The following is a 22251-nucleotide window of genomic DNA, read 5'->3' as shown; positions in this document are numbered from 1 at the left end:
AAGGTACAGACACAGGCTGTAGCTAACATGCTGTTAAAGGAATTATATACAACCGATCTGAGTCCTTTGGTGGCTCCGCCACATGCGCGCCCCCCCCCAGAATTGTCTTTAACAGTAAAAGTGAGACGTCGAGGAGGCCTGACAAGCTTGTCCGAGCGACTTTGGTAACCTGGCAGAGGAAGCTGATGGACGGTGGTCGAGCTGGCGGACGGCTGTGGTTTAGCTGGCGTGGCGGGTGTGGTCGAACTGGCAGGCGGCTGTGGTTGATCTGTCAAGGCGGCTGCGGGCGGACGGCCACGTTTCGGTGGTTGAGCAATGACGACTGGGCGGTCCAGGTCCAAATGAGCCGGCTTCAACCGGTCCACCGAAATGTGATCTGGCTTTCCTCCGATGTCAACCAAAAAGGATTTGTCTCCCGGTTCGATGACGCGGAAAGGATCAGTGTAAGGAGGCTTGAACGGCTCCCGGTGAGTGTCATGGCGGATAAAGGCGTACTCGGCGCTCTTCAGCTCAACCGGCACGTGGGAGGTCTGTAGGCTGTGATTTGTCGTAGGCACCGGAGCGAAACACCTGGCCGCTTCCTGGTGGCTGACGAGGTGCTGGGAGGCGGACCATGGTTCTGTGGGAGAAGGGAGGAAATCACCTGGGACTCGGAGCGGCTGGCCATAAATGAGCTCCGCCGAAGACGATTGCAGGTCTTCTTTGGGCGCCGTACGAAGACCCAAAAGGACCCATGGGAGCCTGTCCACCCATCCTGCACCTTGAAGACTGGCCCGTAGGGCGGCTTTAAGCGACCTGTGGAATCGCTCGCACAGGCCGTTCGCCTGTGGATGATAGGCGGTGGTGCGATGAAGTTTGGTGCCGAGCCCCTGAGCTACAGCGTTCCAGAGCTCCGAGGAGAATTGTGGCCCACAATCGGAAGAGATGTCCGGCGGTACCCCGAAACGAGCAACCCAACAGGAGATGAAAGTTCTAGTGACGTCCGCCAAAGTGGTGGAAACCAAAGGAATTGCCTCTGGCCACCTAGTGGTGCGGTCCACCACGGTGAGGAGATGAGTATAGCCATGGGAAGGTGGAAGTGGCCCCACCAGGTCCACATGCACGTGGTCGAAACGATGCTCCGGAACAGCGAACGTAGCCACTGGAGCTTTAACATGACGCTGGACCTTGGCCTTCTGGCAGACCACGCAGGTGTTGGCCCAGTCACGGACATCCAGGTGCATACCCTTCCAGACGTATTTCACCGACATTAGCCGTTGTGAAGCCTTCATACCAGGGTGCGACAACCCGTGTATTGTGTCGAACACTCTCCGGCACCATGCGACTGGCACGATAGGTCGGGGAACTCCCATGGAGACGTCGCAAAGGAGCGTGGTGCCTGCGGCCTGGAAGCTGATGTCGGCTGCTTGGAAACTAGATGGGACGGTTCTGTATGATTGGGCCTCTGGGTCCGAAATCTAATCCTCAGCCATGAGAGCATAGTCAATCCCAAGGTGAACCGTGTGGACCGTCGCATGGGAGAGGCAATCCGCTACCAGGTTGTCTTTACCAGACACATGTTGAATGTCTGTGGTGAATTCAGAAATAAACGTCAGGTGACGTTGTTGACGAGCTGACCATGGTTCGGTGGTCTTGGCCATGGCGAAAGCCAGCGGCTTGTGGTCGACAAAAGCCGTGAAGGGGCATCCTTCCAATAAAAACCGGAAATGGCGGATGGGCAGAAAAAGGGCCAGCAACTCCCAATCGAAGGTGCTGTATTTTCTCTCATTTTTCCGCAGTTGACGACTGAAAAACGCCAGCGGTTGCCACGTGCCGTTCACCCACTGCTCCTGTACTGCGCCAATGGCGTAGTCTGACGCGTCTGTAGTAAGGGCGATGGTAGCGCCTGGAAGCGGGTGCGCCAGCATGGTTGCATTGGCCAAGGCGCTCTTGGTGTTGACGAACGCTTGGTCCATCTCGGCCGTCCAGCCGATTGGATCTTTACCGGATTTGCCCTTGAGGGCCTCTTACAAATGCTGCATAAGCAGGGCCGCCTTAGGGTGATAGAAATTGACCATCCCCAGGAACTCTTGCAGAGCCCGGACGGTCTGCGGGCGTGGGAAAGAGGTAACAGCCTCCACCTTCGTCAGTAAGGGAACGGTGCCGTCCGAGGTGATGCAGTGTCCCAAAAAATCGATCCGTTGCAAGCCGAACTGGCACTTGGCCGGGTTGATGATTAATCCGTGCTGGCTGAGGCGTGTGAAGAGGGTACGCAAATGGCCGATGTGCTCTTCCTTGCTAGCACTGGCAATGAGGATGTCGTCGAGGTAGACAAAGATGAAAGTTAGGTCTCGGAGCACAGTGTACATAAGGCGCTGGAAAGCCTGTGCCACGTTCTTCAAACCGAATGGCATCCACAGGAACTCAAAAAGGCCGAACGGGGTGATAACGGCGGTTTTTGGAACATCTTGCGGGTGAACGGGAACCTGGTGATACCCACGGATGAGGTCGACTTTAGAAAAGATGGAATTGCCCGCCAAATGGGCCGAAAAATCCTGGATATGCGGGATCGGGTACCGATCAGGAGTAGTGTCGTCGTTTAGGCGTCGGTAGTCGCCGCATGGCCGCCAGCCCTCGACAGGCTCCGGAACAATGTGGTGAGGCGAAGACCAGGGACTATTCGACCGGCAAATAATCCCCAGCCGCTCCATCGTGTCGAACTCCGCTTTCGCAGCCGCGAGCTTGCCGGGTTCAAGCCTTCGAGACCGTGCATAAACCAGGGAGCCAGTCATGGCGATATGATGCTCCACACCATGCTTCATGACCGAGGTGGAGAAAGTTGGCCTGGTCAGCTCCGGGAACTCTCCGAGGAGACGAGTGAAGTCATCCGGAGATGGGAACGCACAGGCGACAGAGCGTGTCACGGCGTAACCGTGGTGGCACGGAATCGAGTTTAAGGTAGCCGCGTTGATCAACCGGCGGTGCCGGACATCGACGAGGAAACCGTTGGCACACAGAAAATCCGCCCCCAGGATGGCCTGCGAGACTTTGGCCGTGACGAATTCCCAGTGGAAGCACTGACCGCCGAAACACACTTGGACCCGCTGCTTTCCAAAAGTTAAAATGGCTGCGCCATTAGCCGCCTCGAGGGAAAGACCGTGGCCCCCAGCTTGAATATCAAGACTCGACGCATGCTACACTGCAACCCGGTGTCGCAAAGGAAACATCGACCCGAAAGGGAGTCTGTGATGAAAAGCAGCTTCCCCGAAGATCCGATGGCCATCACAGCTGTGGAGCGCCCGTTAGACCCGGCCCTCCTTCGCCATGAACGCTGCAGCAGCTTTGGTTTTTTTGGGGCGAAAAGCTGCAGGGAGAGCGGCAGTGTCGTGCTTTCGCGCCAAAACGGGCGTGGGAGACGCACCAGCCCGCTGCAGAAGGAGCTGGAGCCGTGTCTGTGGGGGATGGGCGTCTCGTGGCGGCGCAGCACTGCTGGGTTACTGTGAAAATCTTATCTGCTTCGGCAGCAAGCTCTGCGCCGTCTGTAACCTCGGACATGGCTAGGGCAGCCTACACCTGCTCCGGCAGTTGGCAGAGGAATAGCTCTCGGAAGAGGAAGCATTCCGGCTCGGCACCCAAGAGCGTGCGCATTTGGCTCATGAGCTCGGACGGTTTGGAGTCCCCGAGGCCGGGCATAGCGAGGAGCCGGCGAGCGCGTTCTGACTTCGAAAGCCCGAAGGCTTGTAGCAACCGCGCCTTTAACGTATCATACTTGCGGTCAATAGGTGGACTACCGAGAAGGCTGACAATCAGCGAGGCAGTGGCGCTATCGAGGGCAGAGACCACGTAGTAATAACGGGTCTGATCCGCGACAATGTTCCTGATGGCGAACTGGGCTTCAGCCTGGATAAACCACGCGGCTGGTTGTTGCTCCCAGAACTGTGGCAGTTTCAGAGTCACGGCGTTCGTTTCCATGCTGAAGATCTATCGCAAAAACCGTTCGCGAAAGTCGGGATCACCAATGTAGGAACGTGGGTTCCTAACTAAAAGACTGAGTTCTGCTCAGGCGATCAAACAAAACGAACTTTAATGAAACAAACAGGTTTTAACAAGGAACTGTAGGATAACATCGAATGTAGGTCTGCTCTCTCTGGAGGCTCCATGAGGACTGCTGGGGCGGTCTGGTCGCTGACGTCATCATGTTCTTCCCGCCAGTCGGGGATTGCGTGATGAACGGCATGACGTCATCACGTTTAACCTGCGCTGTTAAGATAACTACACTCTGTACAGTTAAACAGTATAAATAAAGGTACAGACACAGGCTGTAGCTAACATCCTGTGAAAGGAATTATATACAACCGATCTGAGTCCTTTGGTGGCTCCGCCACACCCTTATCTTTAGACTGTGGCCCCTGGATGTTACAGCTTGCCATAAACAGAGGGACAACCACTAAATATAAGAAAAGAGTATATATAAATTATATGAAAGTATATTTATACACTCAGGGATATATCTGTTTATACACTGTATGGATAGATCTGTATTTTTGTGAACAAACATGAATGTTTTCCGATGCTTTGGCAACATAAGATGTAACTTGTCATGCCAATAAAGCGATTTGAACTGAATTGAATTGAATTGAATTGAGAGAGGGCATGGAGGGCAGGGTGCATTTCCTTCCTGTTATGGGCTGGGACACTGCAGCCAGATGAGATAACCGGCCTGGGGGGAAGAGAGGGAGTCTCACAGTGTCCTCGCCCCGTCTCCATGTAAAGCGGGGCAGTGAGCCCGGGGTCCCCCCCCCCCGCCATGGAGCGGCTGGTCTCCGCTCACTTTCCCGGCAGCACGGAGCCCGGCCAGATTCCACTTGTTCCAGCGCAATGCGGCCCGCTGCAGCGACCAGCGGCTGTGGCCGAGAGCAGCCTGACCGGCCGGTATGTGGAAGAACGTCTCTGTGTCTGTGTCTCTGTGCACTCTGTCTGTGTGTGTCTCTCTGTCTGTGTCTCTGCATTGTGTGTGTCTCTGTATCCGTCTGTGTGTGTGTCTGTGTCTATCTTTGTATCTCTGTGTGTCTCGGTGTCTGTCTGTGTGTGTCTGGCTCGGTGTCTGTCTGTGTGTCTGTGTGTCTCTGTCTCGGTGTCTGTCTGTGTGTCTCTGTCTCGGTGTCTGTCTGTGTGTCTCTGTCTCGGTGTCTGTCTGTGTGTCTCTGTCTCGGTGTCTGTCTGTGTGTCTCTGTCTCGGTGTCTGTCTGTGTGTCTCTGGCTCGCTATGTCTCGGTGTCTGTCTGTGTGTCTCTCTGTCTCGGTGTCTTTGTCTTATATTGACTGGTTAACATTTTCTTTTTTGCCCAGTCCTTCTCGTTGCTGCATTCTCTCACAGAATTGAAAACACCATCCTTGCAGATTGATGCATTGCAGATCTCTCTCTCTCTCTCTTTCTCTCTATATTAAGTACGCACCCAGGACATTGATCGCTGGGTCTGTGCAGCGAGGTGTCGGGAGATGGGGTTGAGCATGGGGCTGGGTTCTGGGGATTTGGGGGGGGGGGGGGGGGGTGGTGTTCCTCCTTGCAATGGCCCCTCTTCCCCGCCTCACTCTGCAAGCACCGCGTCCACTGGCTGTTTGTGTCGCTGGGAAGCGAATGGCGCGACGCCACCCTCTCCGGCTGACCGCTGACCCACCGCCCCCGTCCAAGCGAGACCGCTTCTCCTTCTCAAGAGCGGCGTTTAGGATTTCGGTAGAACGGGTAATTCGACCAAAGGTCCCACAGCGAGGGAACAGAAGGGGACACAGTCTGTCTCTGTTTGCATTGTGTGTGTTTCTGTGTGCATTGTGTGTGTCTCTGTGTGTGCATCTCTCTCTGTGTGTGAGTCTCTGTGTCTGTGAGTCTCTGTCTGTGTGTGTGTGTGTGTGTCTCTCTCTCTGTCTGTCCCTGTGTGTGTGTCTCTGTGTGTGTGCATTGTGTGTGTCTCTGTGTGTCCCTGTGTCTCTGCATTGTGTGTGCGTCTCTCTCTGTGTGTGTGAGTCTCTGTCTCGGTGTGTGTCTCTCTGTCTGTGTGTGTCTGTCTCAGTGTCTGTGTGTGTGTCTATCTTTGTATCTCGGTCTGTCTTGGTGTGTGTCTCCCTATGTCTTGGTGTGTGTCTGTGTGTCTCGGTTTCTGTCTGTGTCTCTATGTCTTGGTGTGTGTCTGTGTGTCTCGGTTTCTGTCTGTGTCTCTCTGGCTCTCTGTCTTGGTGTCTGTCTGTGTGTGTCTCGATGCCACAGTGCCAACTGCAGGAGTATTGTATCTGACCAGCTGGGGCTCACAGATCCCAGCCGATCTGTGTGGTGTAGTGACATTGGGAGGAGTTCAATAAGGTGCCCCACAAGAGTGGCGGTGGTTAGAAAAACCCAGTTACATAATATAACAGGAAATAGCAGCACAGAAATAACATTGAGCAGGAAACAGTTACAGTAAATGGGCGTTGGCCTGATTGGAGAATAGACAGCAGTAGTGTTCCGTAGTAATCCGTGCTGCGCCCAGCTTTTTCATTCGGTATCTGTAGATGATCTGAACTCCCCGTACTCTTCAATATCCCACTCAGTCTATTCCCACTCTCCTGCTCACTCCCTGTATCCTTTAATATCCCACCCAGTCTAATCCCACCCTCCCGCTCACTCCCTGTACCCTTTAATATCCCACCCAGTCTAATCCCACTCTCCCCCTCACTCCCCGTACCCTTTAATATCCCACCTAGTCTAATCCCACTCTCCCGCTCACTCCCTGTATCCTTTAATATCCCACCCAGTCTAATCCCACTCTCCCCCTCACTCCCCGTACCCTTTAATATCCCACCCAGTCTAATCCCACTCTCCCCCTCACTCCCCGTACCCTTTAATATCCCACCCAGTCTAATCCCACTCTCCCCCTCACTCCCCATACCCTTTAATATCCCACCCAGTCTAATCCCACTCTCCCCCTCACTCCCCGTACCCTTTAATATCCCACCCAGTCTAATCCCACTCTCCCCCTCACTCCCCACACTCTTTAATATCCCACCCAGTCTAACCCCACTCTCCCCCTCACTCCCCGTATCCTTTAATATCCCACCCAGTCTAATCCCACTCTCCCCCTCACTCCCCATACCCTTTAATATCCCACCCAGTCTAATCCCACTCTCCCCCTCACTCCCTGTATCCTTTAATATCCCACCCAGTCTAATCCCACTCTCCCCCTCACTCCCCGTACCCTTTAATATCCCACCCAGTCTAATCCCACTCTCCCCCTCACTCCCCGTACCCTTTAATATCCCACCCAGTCTAATCCCACTCTCCCCCTCACTCCCCATACCCTTTAATATCCCACCCAGTCTAATCCCACTCTCCCCCTCACTCCCCGTACCCTTTAATATCCCACCCAGTCTAATCCCACTCTCCCCCTCACTCCCCACACTCTTTAATATCCCACCCAGTCTAACCCCACTCTCCCCCTCACTCCCCGTATCCTTTAATATCCCACCCAGTCTAATCCCACTCTCCCCCTCACTCCCCATACCCTTTAATATCCCACCCAGTCTAATCCCACTCTCCCCCTCACTCCCCGTATCCTTTAATATCCCACCCAGTCTAACCCCACTCTCCCCCTCACTCCCCACACTCTTTAATATCCCACCCAGTCTAATCCCACTCTCCCCCTCACTCCCCGTATCCTTTAATATCCCACCCAGTCTAATCCCACTCTCCCCCTCACTCCCCACACCCTTTAATATCCCACCCAGTCTAATCCCACTCTCCCCCTCACTCCCTGTACCCTTTAATATCCCACCCAGTCTAATCCCACTCTCCCGCTCACTCCCCGCACCCTTTAATATCCCACCCAGTCTAATCCCACTCTCCCCTCACTCCCCATACTCTTTAATATCCCACCCAGTCTAATCCCACTCTCCCCTAACTCCCTGTACCCTTTAATATCCCACCCAGTCTAATCCCACTCTCCCCCTCACTCCCCATACCCTTTAATATCCCACCCAGTCTAATCCCACTCTCCCCTCACTCCCTGTACCCTTTAATATCCCACCCAGTCTAATCCCACTCTCCCCACACCCTTTAATATCCCACCCAGTCTAATCCCACTCTCCCCCTCACTCCCCATACCCTTTAATATCCCACCCAGTCTAATCCCACTCTCCCCCTCACTCCCCATACCCTTTAATATCCCACCCAGTCTAATCCCACTCTCCCCCTCACTCCCCATACCCTTTAATATCCCACCCAGTCTAATCCCACTCTCCCGCTCACTCCCCATACCCTTTAATATCCCACCCAGTCTAATCCCACTCTCCCGCTCACTCCCCGTACCCTTTAATATCCCACCCAGTCTAATCCCACTCTCCCGCTCACTCCCCATACCCTTTAATATCCCACCCAGTCTAATCCCACTCTCAGCTCACTCCCCATACCCTTTAATATCCCACCCAGTCTAATCCCACTCTCCTGCTCACTCCCTGTATCCTTTAATATCCCACCCAGTCTAATCCCACTCTCCCCCTCACTCCCTGTATCCTTTAATATCCCACCCAGTCTAATCCCACTCTCCCCCTCACTCCCTGTATCCTTTAATATCCCACCCAGTCTAATCCCACTCTCCCGCTCACTCCCCGTACCCTTTAATATCCCACCCAGTCTAATCCCACTCTCCCGCTCACTCCCTGTATCCTTTAATATCCCACCCAGTCTAATCCCACTCTCATGCTCACTCCCCGTACCCTTTAATATCCCACCCAGTCTATTCCCACTCTCCTGCTAGCTCCCTATACATGGGGAGAGAGCAGGGCAGTGGGCTTAGTTTGGGTTTGATAAAGGACTATGGGGAGAGATTGAGGCAGTGTGATTAGTTTGGGGTCGATACAGGGATATGGGGAGGGAGCTGGGCAGTGGAATTAATACAGGGATATGGGGAGAGAACGGGGCAGTGGGATTAATACAGGGCTATGGGGAGGGAGGGAGTGGGGCAGTGGGATTTGTTTGGGATTGATACAGGGCTATGGGGAGTGAGCGGGGCAGTGGGATTAGTTTGGGATTGATAACAGGGCTATGGGGAGTGAGCGGGGCAGTGAGATTAGTTTGGGATTGATACAGGGCTATGGGGAGTGAGCGGGGCAGTGGGATTAGTTTGGGATTGATACAGGGCTATGGGGAGAGAGCGGGGCAGTGGGATTAGTTTGGGATTGATACAGGGCTATGGGGAGAGAGCGGGGCAGTGGGATTAGTTTGGGATTGATACAGGGCTATGGGGAGAGAGCGGGGCAGTGGGATTAGTTTGCGGTTTGATACAGGGCTATGGGGAGAGAGCGGGGCAGTGGGATTAGTTTGGGATTAATACAGGGCTATGGGGAGTGAGCGGGGCAGTGGGATTAGTTTGGGATTAATACAGGGCTATGGGGAGAGAGTGGGGCAGTGGGATTAGTTTGGGATTGATACAGGGCTTTGGAGAAAGAGCGGGGCAGTGAGATTAGTTTGGGATTGATACAGGGCTATGGGGAGAGAGCGGGGCAGTGGGATTAGTTTGGGATTGATACAGGGCTATGGGGAGAGAGCGGGGCAGTGGGATTAGTTTGCGGTTTGATACAGGGCTATGGGGAGAGAGCGGGGCAGTGGGATTAGTTTGGGATTGATACAGGGCTATGGGGAGAGAGCGGGGCAGTGGGATTAGTTTGGGATTGATACAGGGCTATGGGGAGAGAGTGGAGCAGTGGGATTAGTTTGGGACCGCGCTAACAAGGGGCTGGCACAGACTCAGTAGGCAGAATGGCCTCCTGCTGTGTTGTAAATGTCCATGGTTTTATGAATTTGGAAATAGATTGGAAAGTGATGTCCGTTCCCCAGTGCTCAGTGATGGATTATTGAGCCACACAGAGAGTGAATGTTCCCAGGATCCATCCCGGGGCTGTGCTGATTCAGCTGATTACAGGCACAGTTGGTCTCAGTGCCACCAGGCGGGCGTGGGGTGTGGAATCAACCCTGGGCTCCTGCCCCTGACTGAAATCCTGTGCTTCCCTGCGGTGGAAAGTCCATACCCGGAGATATCACAGAATCACAGAAACCCCACAGTGCAGATAGAGGCCATTTCGGCCCATCGAGCCTGCACCGACACACATCCCACCCGATCCCCATAACCCCCACACCAACACATATCTCACCCTATCCCCATAACTCCACTTATTTAATCCCCCTAACACTAAGGGTCAATTTATCATAGCCAATCAACCTAACCCGCACATCTTTGGACTGTGGGAGGAAACCGGAGCACCCGGAGGAAACCCACGCAAACACGGGGAGAATGTCTGTGTGGAGTTTGCACAGTCACCCGAGGCCGGATTCGAACCCGGGTCCCTGGCGCTGTGAGGCAACAGTGCTAACCACTATGCCACCGTACTGGGCGAGGATCAGGCTGCGCTATGATGCCATCGTGGTCAAACATCCCACTGATGGTAGACAGGTTTGGGGGGAGGAGGTTAAAATAAATGGGCGGATAGCGGCGGGCCGGGGCAGGAGGAACGTGGTCTGCGGAACATTCCCAGCCACAAACGCGGGGATGTCGTGAGTTGCGCTGGCTGTTTTTGGACGCCTTTTCTGCGGGTCTCTGTGTTCTCCAATCGCGCTCGGCCGCGAGGTCATGGAGTAACGTCCGCTTCATTCTTTTCCGTTGATATTTTTTTTCTTGTGCAGGAGACGCCCCGTGTTTCCTGGGGACGGACCTCGCCAGCTGCCTGCTGCACATTTGCTGTTTCCCGTTGTACATCAGCCAGCCCTTGACCACCCACCCCCCCACATCATGCAGCGCCCCGCCGGTAAACGCAGCCTGTCACGGTGTCTGCCCAAACTGCTGCTGCTGGTGACTGGCGCCGTCCTGGTGCTGACTGTCCTCTCCCTGGGGCGTATAGAGGAATGGGTGCTGCGACCTTCCCCCAACTCCCTCACCGGAGACTCCTCCCGGATGAGGAAGGAGGCGGCCGACTTCGACAGGGAGGCCCTCAAGCCGGAGGCCTCCAAGTTCTATCGCGTGGCCAGCCCCGGGGCCTGCGAGAGCTCCGACGTCTTCCTGCTCAGCTTTGTGGTCAGTAAGCCATCACATTCCCAAAGCAGGGCGGCGATCAGGGAGAGCTGGGGCTCCGAGAAGGAGGTGCGAGGACGAGTGGTGCGGACGCTCTTTGCGCTGGGCATCCCCGAGTCGGAAGAGGAGCAGGAGACGATCGGCCGGGAATCGGACCAGCACCAGGATGTGGTCCAAGGCCTGTTTGTGGACACTTACCTGAACCTCACCCTCAAGACTATCATGATCATGCGCTGGTTTGTCACTTACTGCCCATCCGCAAAGTTCCTTCTGAAGGTTGATGATGACGTTTTCTTGAACTATCACAACTTGGTAGGGCACCTGATGGGACTAGGTGATGGACTGGAGGACCTGTACCTGGGCAGGGTGCACAGGAATGTCCCCGTGGTGCGCAACTCCACCAGCCTGTACTACGCCTCTGAATCGGTGTACCCAGGGGACAAATACCCTAACTACTGCAGCGGGACCTCCTACGTGGTGTCCAGCGATGTGGCTCGGAAGGTCTATGTGGCAGCTCTCTCGCTGCCGCTTCTCAACATCGAAGACGTCTTTGTTGGGATCTGTGCCAAGCGGATGGGTGTGCTGCCGACACACACCTCCAAGATGTCCGGCGGCCATCGCTTCCACTTCAGTCGCTGTTGCTACAAGTCGATATTCTCCTCCCATCACGTAACAGCCCAGGAGTTGCAGACCATATGGAGGCAGGTGAACGATGGCAGCGACTGCTCGCTCGTTGCAAAATACGTCGCTCTGTTTGTCTGCAAATTTCTGAATTTAGTGGATCAGATTCGTGCTGCGTAGCCAGCCTGGTCAAGGTGGTTCAGTCAATGGCAACGTGACCGGGTCTCGCTGGCATGGACGGCCGACTCTGGACGGATTTGGATTGATTACCCATGTGCGCTGGACTTCTTGGCCTCGGAAACTTCAGGAGGCTTCTGTCACGTGGGGTAGAGACTTCTCCCCACAGGCTCGGAGCGGGGGTGAGAAGGAGAGAGAAGGACCAGATATTTGTCCAGTGGTTGATCGGATCTCTCCGAAACATCCTAACCAGTTACTTTGAACGAGTTCACTCGGCAAACACAGCCGCCGTTTTGGAGATGACAATCCACCGTCAAGAGCAGGGAGCTGAATGGTCAGTTCATTTATTAGGTAAAAGGGACGGATATTGGCCGAGAGACTTGGAGATTTCCGTGCATTCTTTTGACATCTTTGACATCCACCGAAACCGGCAGAGGGGGACCCTCGGTTTGACGTCTCGCTGAAAGGGCAGCGTCTCTGACAATGCAGCACTCCCTCAGCATTGCACTCGGGTCTTGGAGTGGGCCTGGAACTCTCAAACCTCTGTGGCAGAGCTCCCCACCAACTGAACCAGACTGACACCCTCCACAGTCAAAGTCAACCTGGGTAATGCTTGTGGTTGGCTCAACAGTTTCATCGGCGGAAACCCAGGCTTTTGCCTGACCGCTTGGCTGGGGAATTGGGCTTAATGTGGGGTGATTTGGGGTGTTGGGTGCTGGGGGGCAAGTGGAGGAGAGAGCTGGGTGAACAACTGCAAGTAGCACAAAAACATAACTGATGTGTGTATGGTACACCTCAAGTACTCAAGTGTTTTCCCTCAACTTTGTCACCAACATTGAGTAAATCAAACTTTCCCCGCTGTTTAATTTGACTGCATGATCACCCAAATCTTGCATCGCAATTAGTTGACCTTCCAGTCAATCAAGAGCAGACGTGGTCTTCAGATGAACCAAGAGTTAGAGGGTGGAGTATAATTCGACCAGCGCGTAGAGACAGAATTCAGTCTCCATTTTAAACTCAGGCAAACTTGAACTTAAGTTTACATTTCTATTATCAATTCGATATTTACAATTGAAACTAGCCATGTAAACGTCACGCTGTAATTACACCTTCTTCCCAGTGATGGCGCCACAAATATACATAGGCAGTGGAAAAAACTTGACCGGCAGTGTACAGAGATAGATTATGTAAAAAATAAAAATTCAAAAATGCTGCAAGTGTGGCTTTATTTTAAAAAAAAAAAAAAAATCTCTAATGGGCGTGTTTTCCATCTTTTAGTGTTAGTCCTGCTGAATTAAAATGCACAGTATGTGATGGCCCAGCATCGCAGGGTGACCCGGTGGTGTTTTGTGCTGCTCCGACCTGAGATGTAATCTGTGGATACAAGTGATCAGCGTTGAATAATTTAAATTGGAAATGTTACACCGGTAACCTGGAGTTTTGCTCGACTCGAGGAGAGGTCGGCTAGACATGTCAGAGATTGACGGGGTTGGACGATTTGCCTCTGGCTATTCTGGAGATTAGATGCATTTAAGAGGAAGCAAAACACATGAGGGAGAAAGGAATGGAAGGGTATGTTGAGGGGGTGGGATGAGGCTCTGTGCAGTGTAAGCACTGTCGTGGACATGTTGGGCCGCACCTGAAGCCAACCGTGAAACCTTATCCTTCCTTTAACAGTATCTGCTGCAATTCAATTCAAGGTTGGAAAGTGATCATTCTCTCTTGCGCAGTGGGAAATCACGCCTGCCCGTTTCCCCCCCCCCCCCCCATATTAAAATTAATTTCAAACACTTCTTTGCACTCGTAACGATTGATTTCAGCACGGTGGCATAGTGGTTAGCACTGTTGCCTCACAGCGCCAGAGACCCGGGTTCGAATCCGGCCTCGGGCGACTGTCTGTGTGGAGTTTGCACATTCTCCCCGTGTTTGCGTGGGTTTCCTCCGGGTGCTCCGGTTTCCTCCCACTGTCCAAAGATGTGCGGGTTAGGTTGATTGGCTATGATAAATTGACCCTTAGTGTTAGGGGGATTAAATACGTGGGGTTACAGGGATAGGGTGGGATATGTGTTGGTGTTGGTGTAGGGGTTACGGGGATCGGGTGGGATATGTGTCGGTGCAGGCTCGATGGGCCGAAACGGCCTCTATCTGCACTGTGGGGTTTCTGTGATTCTGTGAAAACTTCCAGATTTGTGGTGTTCTTGTGAGGGGGGAATGAAAAAGAAACCAATAATCTCGCAGAATGGGGACGTGTAATTGGCAAATAAACTTTGATATAGCCAAGTGTGAGGTAGTGCATTTTGGTAGGAAGAATAAGGAGGGCACATACGCCTTGGAAAATAAGCGTCGAAATGGGGTAGCGGAGCAAAAAAAAATCTGGGAATACCGATCACTAAAAGTTGCGACGCAGGTTAATAAGGCAATTAAAAAATCCAAACAAAGCATTTCTAGAGAGGCTAGAACTGAAAGGCAGGGATGTTATGCTAAACTTGTATAGAATCTTGGGTAGACACACTTATAAGAACATCAGAATTAGGAGCCAGGAGTCGGCCATATGACCCCTCGAGCCTTCAATAAGATCATGGCTGATCTTCTACCTCCTCTCCACTTTCCCGTCCGATTTCCCCATATCCCTTGATTCCCTTAAGAGTCCAAAAATCTATCGATCTCAGCCTTGAATATACTGAATGACTCGGCATCCACAGCCCTCTGCGGTCGCGAATTCCCAAGATTCACAACCCTCCGAGTGAAGAAATCCCTCCTCATCTCGGTCCTAAATGGCCCACCCTTGGCGTCCTCTGAACAGTTCTGGTCTCCATATTATAAAAAGGATAGCGAGGCACTGGAGAAGGTGCAGAAAGATTGACTAGAATGATACCAGAGCTGAGAGGTTATACCTATCAGGAAAAATTGAACAGGTTGGGGCTCTTTTTTCTCTAGAAAAGAGAAGGCTGAGGGGTGACCTGATAGAAACATAGAAACATAGAAGATAGGAGCAGGAGTAGGCCATTCGGCCCCTCGAGCCTGCTCTGCCATTCAATGAGATCATGGCTGATCATCCAAATTCAGTACCCTGTCTCTGCCTTCTCCCCATATCCCTTGATCCCTTTAGCCTCAAGAAATATACCCAACTCTTTCTTGAATATATTTAATGAACTGGCCTCCACCGCCCTCTGTGGCAGAGAATTCCACAGGTTCACCACTCTCTGGGTGAAGAAATTCCTCATTTCAGTCCTAAATGGCTTACCCCTTATCCTTAGACTGTGACCCCTGGTTCTGGACTCCCCGGCCATCATAAACATCCTTGCTGCATCTAGTCTGTCCAGGCCTGACAGAATTTTATAGGTTTCGATGAGATCCCCTCTCAATCTTCTAAACTCCAGCGAGTATAAGCCCAATCGACACAATCTCTCCTCATACGTCATTCCTGCCATCCCAGGTATCAGCCTGGTGAATCTTCGCTGCACTCCTTCCATGGCAAGAACGTCCTTCCTCAGGCAAAGCGACCAAAACTGCACACAATACTCAAGGTGCGGTCTCACCAAGGCCCTGTACAACTGTAGCAAGACATCCTTGTTCCTGTACTCGAATCCTCTCACTACGAAGGCCAACATGCCATTTGCCTTCTTAACCGTCTGCTGCACCTGCATGTTTACCTTCAGCGACTGGTGCACAAGGACACCCAGGTCTCTTTGCACTTCCCCTTCTCCCAATCTATTGCCATTCAAATAATAATCTGCCTTCCTGTTTTTGCCACCAAAGTGGATAACCTCACATTTATCCACATTATAGTGCATTTGCCATGTTTCTATCCAAATCGTACTGGAGGCCTTTAAGATTATGAAAGGGTTCGATAGGGTAGACGTAGAGAAAATGTTTCTACTTGTGGGTAAGACCAGCACTAAGGGGCCACAAATATAAGATCATCACTCATAAATCGAATAGTGAATTCAGGAGAAAGTTCTTTACCCAGAGAGTGGTGAGAATGTGGAACTCGTGACCACGGAGTGGTTGAGGCGAATAGAATTGATGCATTTAAGGGGAAGCGAGATAAGCGCAGGAGGGAGAGAGAGGATTAGAAGGATATGTTGATGGGGTGAGATGAAGAGGGGTGGGAGGAGATTCGTGTGGAGCATAAACACTGGCACGGACCAGTTGGGCTGAATGGCCTGTTTCTGTGCTGTAAATACTGGGTGACAGCTGAGTGATGCTTTTAAACAATTATTGTTCACCTGTTTGAATGGTGCACAGTGCAGACAAAGTGCTTCACAGCCTCCGTTCTGTCGCTCCCTTCTCTCCCTCCAACACCGAGGAGCAGGTAAATCTTACCACAATCCCGAGTGAACATACTCTGGATCTTTCCTTGGCTCCCGTACGGCCATAGGCTCCTTCCCGCTGGACCCGGCTCATGAAGCAGCCCAGGAACAGGAGAATGGCAGAGCAGGCTCGAGAGGTTGAATGGCCTCCTCCTGTTCCTATGCCACGGGCTCGAGGGGCTGAATGGCCTCCTCCTGTTCCTATGCCACTGGCTCGAGGGGCTGAATGGCCTCCTCCTGTTCCTATGTCACAGGCTTGAGTGGCTGAATGGCCTCCTCCTGTTCCTGTGTCACAGGCTCGACAGGCTGAATGGCCTCCTCCTGTTTCTATGTTATAGGCTTGAGGGGGCTGAATGGCCTCCTCCTGTTCTTATGTCACAGGCTCGAGGGGCTGAATGGTTTCATCCTGTTCCTATGTTACAGGCTTGAGTGGCTGAGTGGCCTCTTCCTGTTCCTATGTCACAGACTCGACAGGCTGAATGGCCTCCTCCTGTTTCTATATTACAGGCTTGAGGGGGCTGAATGGCCTCCTCCTGTTCTTATGTCACAGGCTCGATGGGCTGAATGGTTTCCTCCTGTTCCTATGTTACAGGCTCGAGGGGCTGAATGGCCTCCTGTTCCTGTGTGACAGGCTGAATGGCCTCCTCCTGTTTCTATGTTACAGGCTCGAGGGGCTGAATGGCCTCCTTCTGTTCCTATGTCATAAGTTCAAGTGGCTGAATGACCTCCTCCTGTTCCTATGTTATAGGCTTGAGGGGGCTAAATGACCTCCTCCTGTTTCTATGTTACAGGCTCGAGGGGCTGAATGGCCTCCTTCTGTTCCTATGTCACAAGTTCAAGTGGCTAAATGACCTCCTCCTGTTCTTATGTCACAGGCTCGAGGGGCTGAATGGTTTCCTCCTGTTACTATGTTGCAGGCTCGAGGGGCTGAATGGCCTCCTATTCCTCTCTCACAGGTTCAAGGGGCTGAATGGCCTCCTCCTGTTCCTATATTACAGGCTCGAGGGGCTGAATGGCCTCCTCCTGTTCCTATGTCACTGGCTTGAGGGGGCTGAATGGCCTCTTCCTATTCTTATGTCACAGGCTCGAGGGGCTGAATGGCCTCCTCCTGTTCCTATATTACAGGCTCGAGGGGCTCAATGGCCTCTTCCTGTTCCTATGTCACTGGATCGAGGGGCTGAATGGTCTCCTCCTGTTCCTGTGTTACAGGCTCGACAGGCTGAATGGCCTCCTCCTGTTTGTATGTTACAGGATTGAGGGGTTGAATGGCCTCCTCCTGTTCCTTTGTCACAAGTTCAAGTGGCTGAATGGCCTCCTCCTGTTCCTATGTTATAGGCTTGAGGGGGCTGAATGGCCTCCTCCTGTTCTTATGTCACAGGCTCGAGGGGCTGAATGGTTTCCTCCTGTTACTCTGTAACAGGTTCGAGGGGCTGAATGGCCTCCTCCTGTTCCTATGTCACAGGCTCGAGGGGCTGAATGGCCTCTTCCTGTTCCTATGTCACTGGCTCGAGGGGCTGAATGGCCTCCTCCTGTTCCTATGTCACTGGCTTGAGGGGGCTGAATGGCCTCTTCCTATTCTTATGTCACAGGCTCGAGGGGCTGAATGGCCTCCTCCTGTTCCTATATTACAGGCTCGAGGGGCTCAATGGCCTCTTCCTGTTCCTATGTCACTGGATCGAGGGGCTGAATGGTCTCCTCCTGTTCCTGTGTTACAGGCTCGACAGGCTGAATGGCCTCCTCCTGTTTGTATGTTACAGGATTGAGGGGTTGAATGGCCTCCTCCTGTTCCTTTGTCACAAGTTCAAGTGGCTGAATGACCTCCTCCTGTTCCTATGTTATAGGCTTGAGGGGGCTGAATGGCCTCTTCCTGTTCTTATGTCACAGGCTCGAGGGGCTGAATGGTTTCCTCCTGTTACTCTGTAACATGTTCGAGGGGCTGAATGGCCTCCTCCTGTTCCTATGTCACAGGCTCGAGGGGCTGAATGGCCTCTTCCTGTTCCTATGTCACTGGCTCGAGGGGCTGAATGGCCTCCTCCTGTTCCTATGTCACTGGCTCGAGGGGCTGAATGGCCTCTTCCTGTTCCTATGTCACTGGCTCGAGGGGCTGAATGGCCTCCTCCTATTCCTCTGTCACAGGCTTGAGGGGCTGAATGGCCTCCTCCTGTTCCTAGGAATAGTTTAAAGGGGTGCGGGATGAGGCAGGTATAAAGGGCAGTATGGAAAAACTGGCAGGCTGCTGTTAAAACAAAACGAGAGCAGGTCGACACCGCGAGTGCAGCAGCGGACAGGGGCGAAAGAAGGGTCCCAGTGGGACGTCCATTTATTCTGTACCCACCTTACTTTCTCCTGTTCCTAATTAAATGTTGTTTGTTGGTAATATCTTCCAGTTTTGACAGGCCGGGTCTCTCCGTAGACGCTCCCCGACGTACGCTGTTTCTCCAGCACATTCTGGCTTTTGTTTCAGATTTCCAGTGTCTGCAGTGTGTTTTTTTGAGGTAATGGCCGATCAGTCCCCCTGTTGCCATCTGCCTTCCAGCTCCACTGTATCAAGTTGTGGATTCAAGCCCCACTCCAGAGACTTGAGCACAAAAAGCTAGGCTGACACTCCAGGGCAGTACTGAGGGAGTGCTGCCCTGTCGGAGGTGCCGTCTTTCGGATGAGACATTAAACTGAGATTCCTCGCCCAGTTCAAACACTGTTCACAGTCCTCCCACTCCCTGTCCTGCTAAATACACTCAGGGTTTCGACACTAAAGTCTAAAGTGTTATTGTGAGATTATTATTTAATGGAATGTAGAAAGGAATTATGCAAAGGCTACACACTTAATCTCACAATGGGTTTTATTTACTTAAATGAAGTATAAAGACCTTGAAGAACTATTCAAAGATTTAATCACAAGATAATATTGGTCATTTAAGAATGTTTTTAATGATAAATAGTTCTGGGAAGTTCGGATATTGTGACCTATAAACCAAGGGCATGGGTGAACTCCAACAGATAGGAACACAGGAACAGGAGGAGGCCATTCGGCCCCTCGAGCCTGTTCCGCCATTCAATGAGACCATGGCTGATCTGTATCTGGACTTCATCCACCCGTCTTGGCTCCACCTCTCTCTTTATAGCCTTGCCTAGCAAAGATCTATCGATCTCAGATTTCAAATTATTAACTGAGCTTGCCTTTACCCTCTACGGTGCCTGAGGAAATGCGGCATAAGCACACAGTGGCTTGTGAACTTTTACCGCGGCACCATAGAGTGTGTCCTGACGAGTGGTGTCAATGTGTGGTATGGTAACACCACTGCACAGAACAAGAAAGCCATCCAGAGAGTTGTGAATACGGCAGAAAAGATCATCGGGTGCGCACTTCCGTCCATCGAGGAGATCTTCCAGACCAGGTGCCGGAACAAGGCCCGCTCCATCATCCAGGACCCCGATCACCCTGGGCACAAACTGTTCTCCCTCCTGCAGTCCGGACGTCGGTACCGCAGCATCCGAACCAGGACCAGCAGGTTTAAGAACAGTTTCTATCCACAGGCAGTGCGCCTACTGAACTGCTAATCGCACTGCCCCATATATTATAGTTAATGTTTATGTAAATATATATATTATACTCATATTACCATAAAACTCCCATACCTACTAGGGGAAGAGAGAAATTGTGTAACCTTAGCGGCACACTATGTTACAGCTTGCCATAAACAGAGGGACAATCACTAAATATAAGAAAAGAGTATATACAAATTATATGAATGTATATTTATACACTCAGGGATATATCTGTTTATACACTGTATGGCTAGATCTGTATTTTTGTGTAAACCATGAATGTTTTTCGATGCTTTGGCAACATAAGATGTACCTTGTCATGCCAATAAAGCGAATTGAATTGAAATTGAATATTTATCATATTACATTACTATTATTTCCAGTGGTAAGTGAGGCTTTTTTGTACTATTCATCATATCCTGCAACTTGGACTGTTATTGCTATACTTTCTGCTTATTTGCTTATTGTTTTTATTTATACTTGTTTTTATTTTTTTGCTTTTATATTATATGCTTGTATTGTGGGAGTGAGTGGGGGGTAAGCATTCCATTGTACTAGTTACATATGGCAATAAAATGATCTTGAATCTTGAATAGATGGTGCAAGCTGATTCCATAAATAATTTTAAAAGGGGGTTGGGGCCAGCTACTTGATGAGGATGAAAGATTGGATCGGCTGGGTTTGTTTTCTTTGGAACAGAGGAGGCTGAGCGGAGATTTAATTGAGGTGTATAAAATTATGAGGGGCCCAGATAGAGTGGATAGGAAGGACATATTTCCCCTAGCAGAGAGGTCAATAACCAGGGGGCACAGATTTAAAGTAATTGGTGGAAGGTTTAGAGGGGATTTGAGGGGAAATGTCTTCACCAGAGGGTGGTGGGGGTCTGGAACTCACTGCCTGAAAGGGTGGGAGTGGCCGAGACCCTCATCACATTTAAAAAGTACTTGGATGTGCACTTGATGCACCGTAACCTACAGGGCTACGGACCAAGAGCTGGAAAGTGGGATTAGGCCGGATAGCTCTTTGTCGGTCGGCGCGGACACGATGGGCCAAAATGGCCTCCTTCCGTGCTGTAACTTTCTATGACAAAAAGTGGGGATGTGGGATTAAGCACGCCTGCACTTTTGAAGAGCCAGCACTGGCATGACGGGCTGAATGGCCTGCTACTGTGCAGTAAATTTCAATGATTCTAACCTGCTGTTTCTTGTGGGAGTGTTCCACAATTCCACCACCCGGTGTGTGAAGACGTGTTTCCCAACTTCTCTCCAGGATGGCCTGCCTCTGATTTTAAGGTTAGGTCCCCTTGTCCTAGACTCCCCTCACCGGATCAATTCCATTCAAAATCCTAAAGACCTCAATCATAGAGACATAGAAGATAGGAGCAGGAGTAGGCCATTCGGCCCCTCGAGCCTGCTCCGCCATTCAATGAGATCATGGCTGATCATCCAAACTCAGTACCCTGTCCCTGCCTTCTCCCCATATCCCTTGATCCCTTTAGCCTTAAGAAATATATCCAACTCCTTCTTGAATATATTTAATGAATTGGCCTCCACTGCCTTCTGTGGTAGAGAATTCCACAGGTTCACCACTCTCTGGGTGAAGAAATTCCTCCTCATATCTGTCCTAAATGGCCTACCCCTTATCTTTAGACCGTGACCCCTGGTTCTGGACTCCCCGGCCATCGGGAACATCCTTCCTGCATCTAGTCTGTCTAGTCCTGTTAGAATTTTATAAGTTTCAATGAGATCCCCTCTCATTCTTCTAAACTCCAGCGAGTATAAGCCCAATCGACCCAATCTCTCCTCATACGTCATTCCTGCCATCCCAGGTATCAGCCTGGTGAATCTTCGCTGCACTCCCTCCATGGCAAGAACGTCCTTCCTCAGATAAGGCGACCAAAACTGCACACAATACTCAAGGTGTGGTCTCACCAAGGCCCTGTACAACTGCAGCAAGACATCCTTATTCCTGTACTCAAGCCCTCTCTCTACGAAGGCTAACATACCATGTGCCTTCTTAACCACCTGCATGCTTACCTTCAGCGACTGGTGCACAAGGACACCCAGGTCTCGTTGCACTTCCCCTTCTCCCAATCTATTGCCGTTTAGATAATAATCTGCCTTCCTGTTTTTGCCACCAAAGTGGATAACCTCGCATTTATCCACATTATACTGCATCTGCCATGCATCTGCCCAATTGCCCAACCTGTCCAAATCATACTGGAGTTTCTCGGCATCCTCCTCACAGCACACATGCCCACCCAGCTTTGTGTCATCTGCAAACTTGGAGATATTACATCACCCCTTAACCGTCTATATGCCAGGGAATACAAGCCTACTGGAGCCCTGGTAACAATGGCACCCCCTCCTAATTTTTTTTTGGGTGGGCAGCCCATTCACAGTTCTGTGCATGCACAAAATTTAACATTGGAGAAGCCGGTCCTGGGACCAGCAGAGAGTTGCGTGGCCAAACGTTGCCTGGTAACATTCTGGTGATTCACCGCTGCACTCCTTTCCAAGGCAAAT

At 51.6% G+C, this 22251-nt stretch overlaps 1 protein-coding gene across 1 annotated transcript; it reads left to right on the top strand.

Annotated features, from left to right (window-relative positions):
• Positions 1–4643: 4643 nt before the first annotated feature.
• Positions 4644–20319, top strand: b3galt4 (UDP-Gal:betaGlcNAc beta 1,3-galactosyltransferase, polypeptide 4). The gene is made up of 2 exons (XM_085975291.1): positions 4644–4911; positions 10685–20319. Exons 1-2 carry the CDS (start codon positions 4787–4789, stop codon positions 11868–11870), a joined length of 1311 nt encoding a protein of 436 aa, XP_085831417.1. The 5' UTR covers positions 4644–4786; the 3' UTR covers positions 11871–20319.
• The last annotated feature ends 1932 nt before the right edge of the window (positions 20320–22251 follow it).

The sequence above is a fragment of the Somniosus microcephalus genome, unplaced genomic scaffold (genome assembly GCF_052327205.1).
Source record: "Somniosus microcephalus isolate GS21.2 unplaced genomic scaffold, FLI_Smic_1.0 unresolved_chr1, whole genome shotgun sequence".
NCBI classification, from domain to species: domain Eukaryota; kingdom Metazoa; phylum Chordata; class Chondrichthyes; order Squaliformes; family Somniosidae; genus Somniosus; species Somniosus microcephalus.
This window is presented reverse-complemented; position numbering and strand designations above follow the sequence as displayed.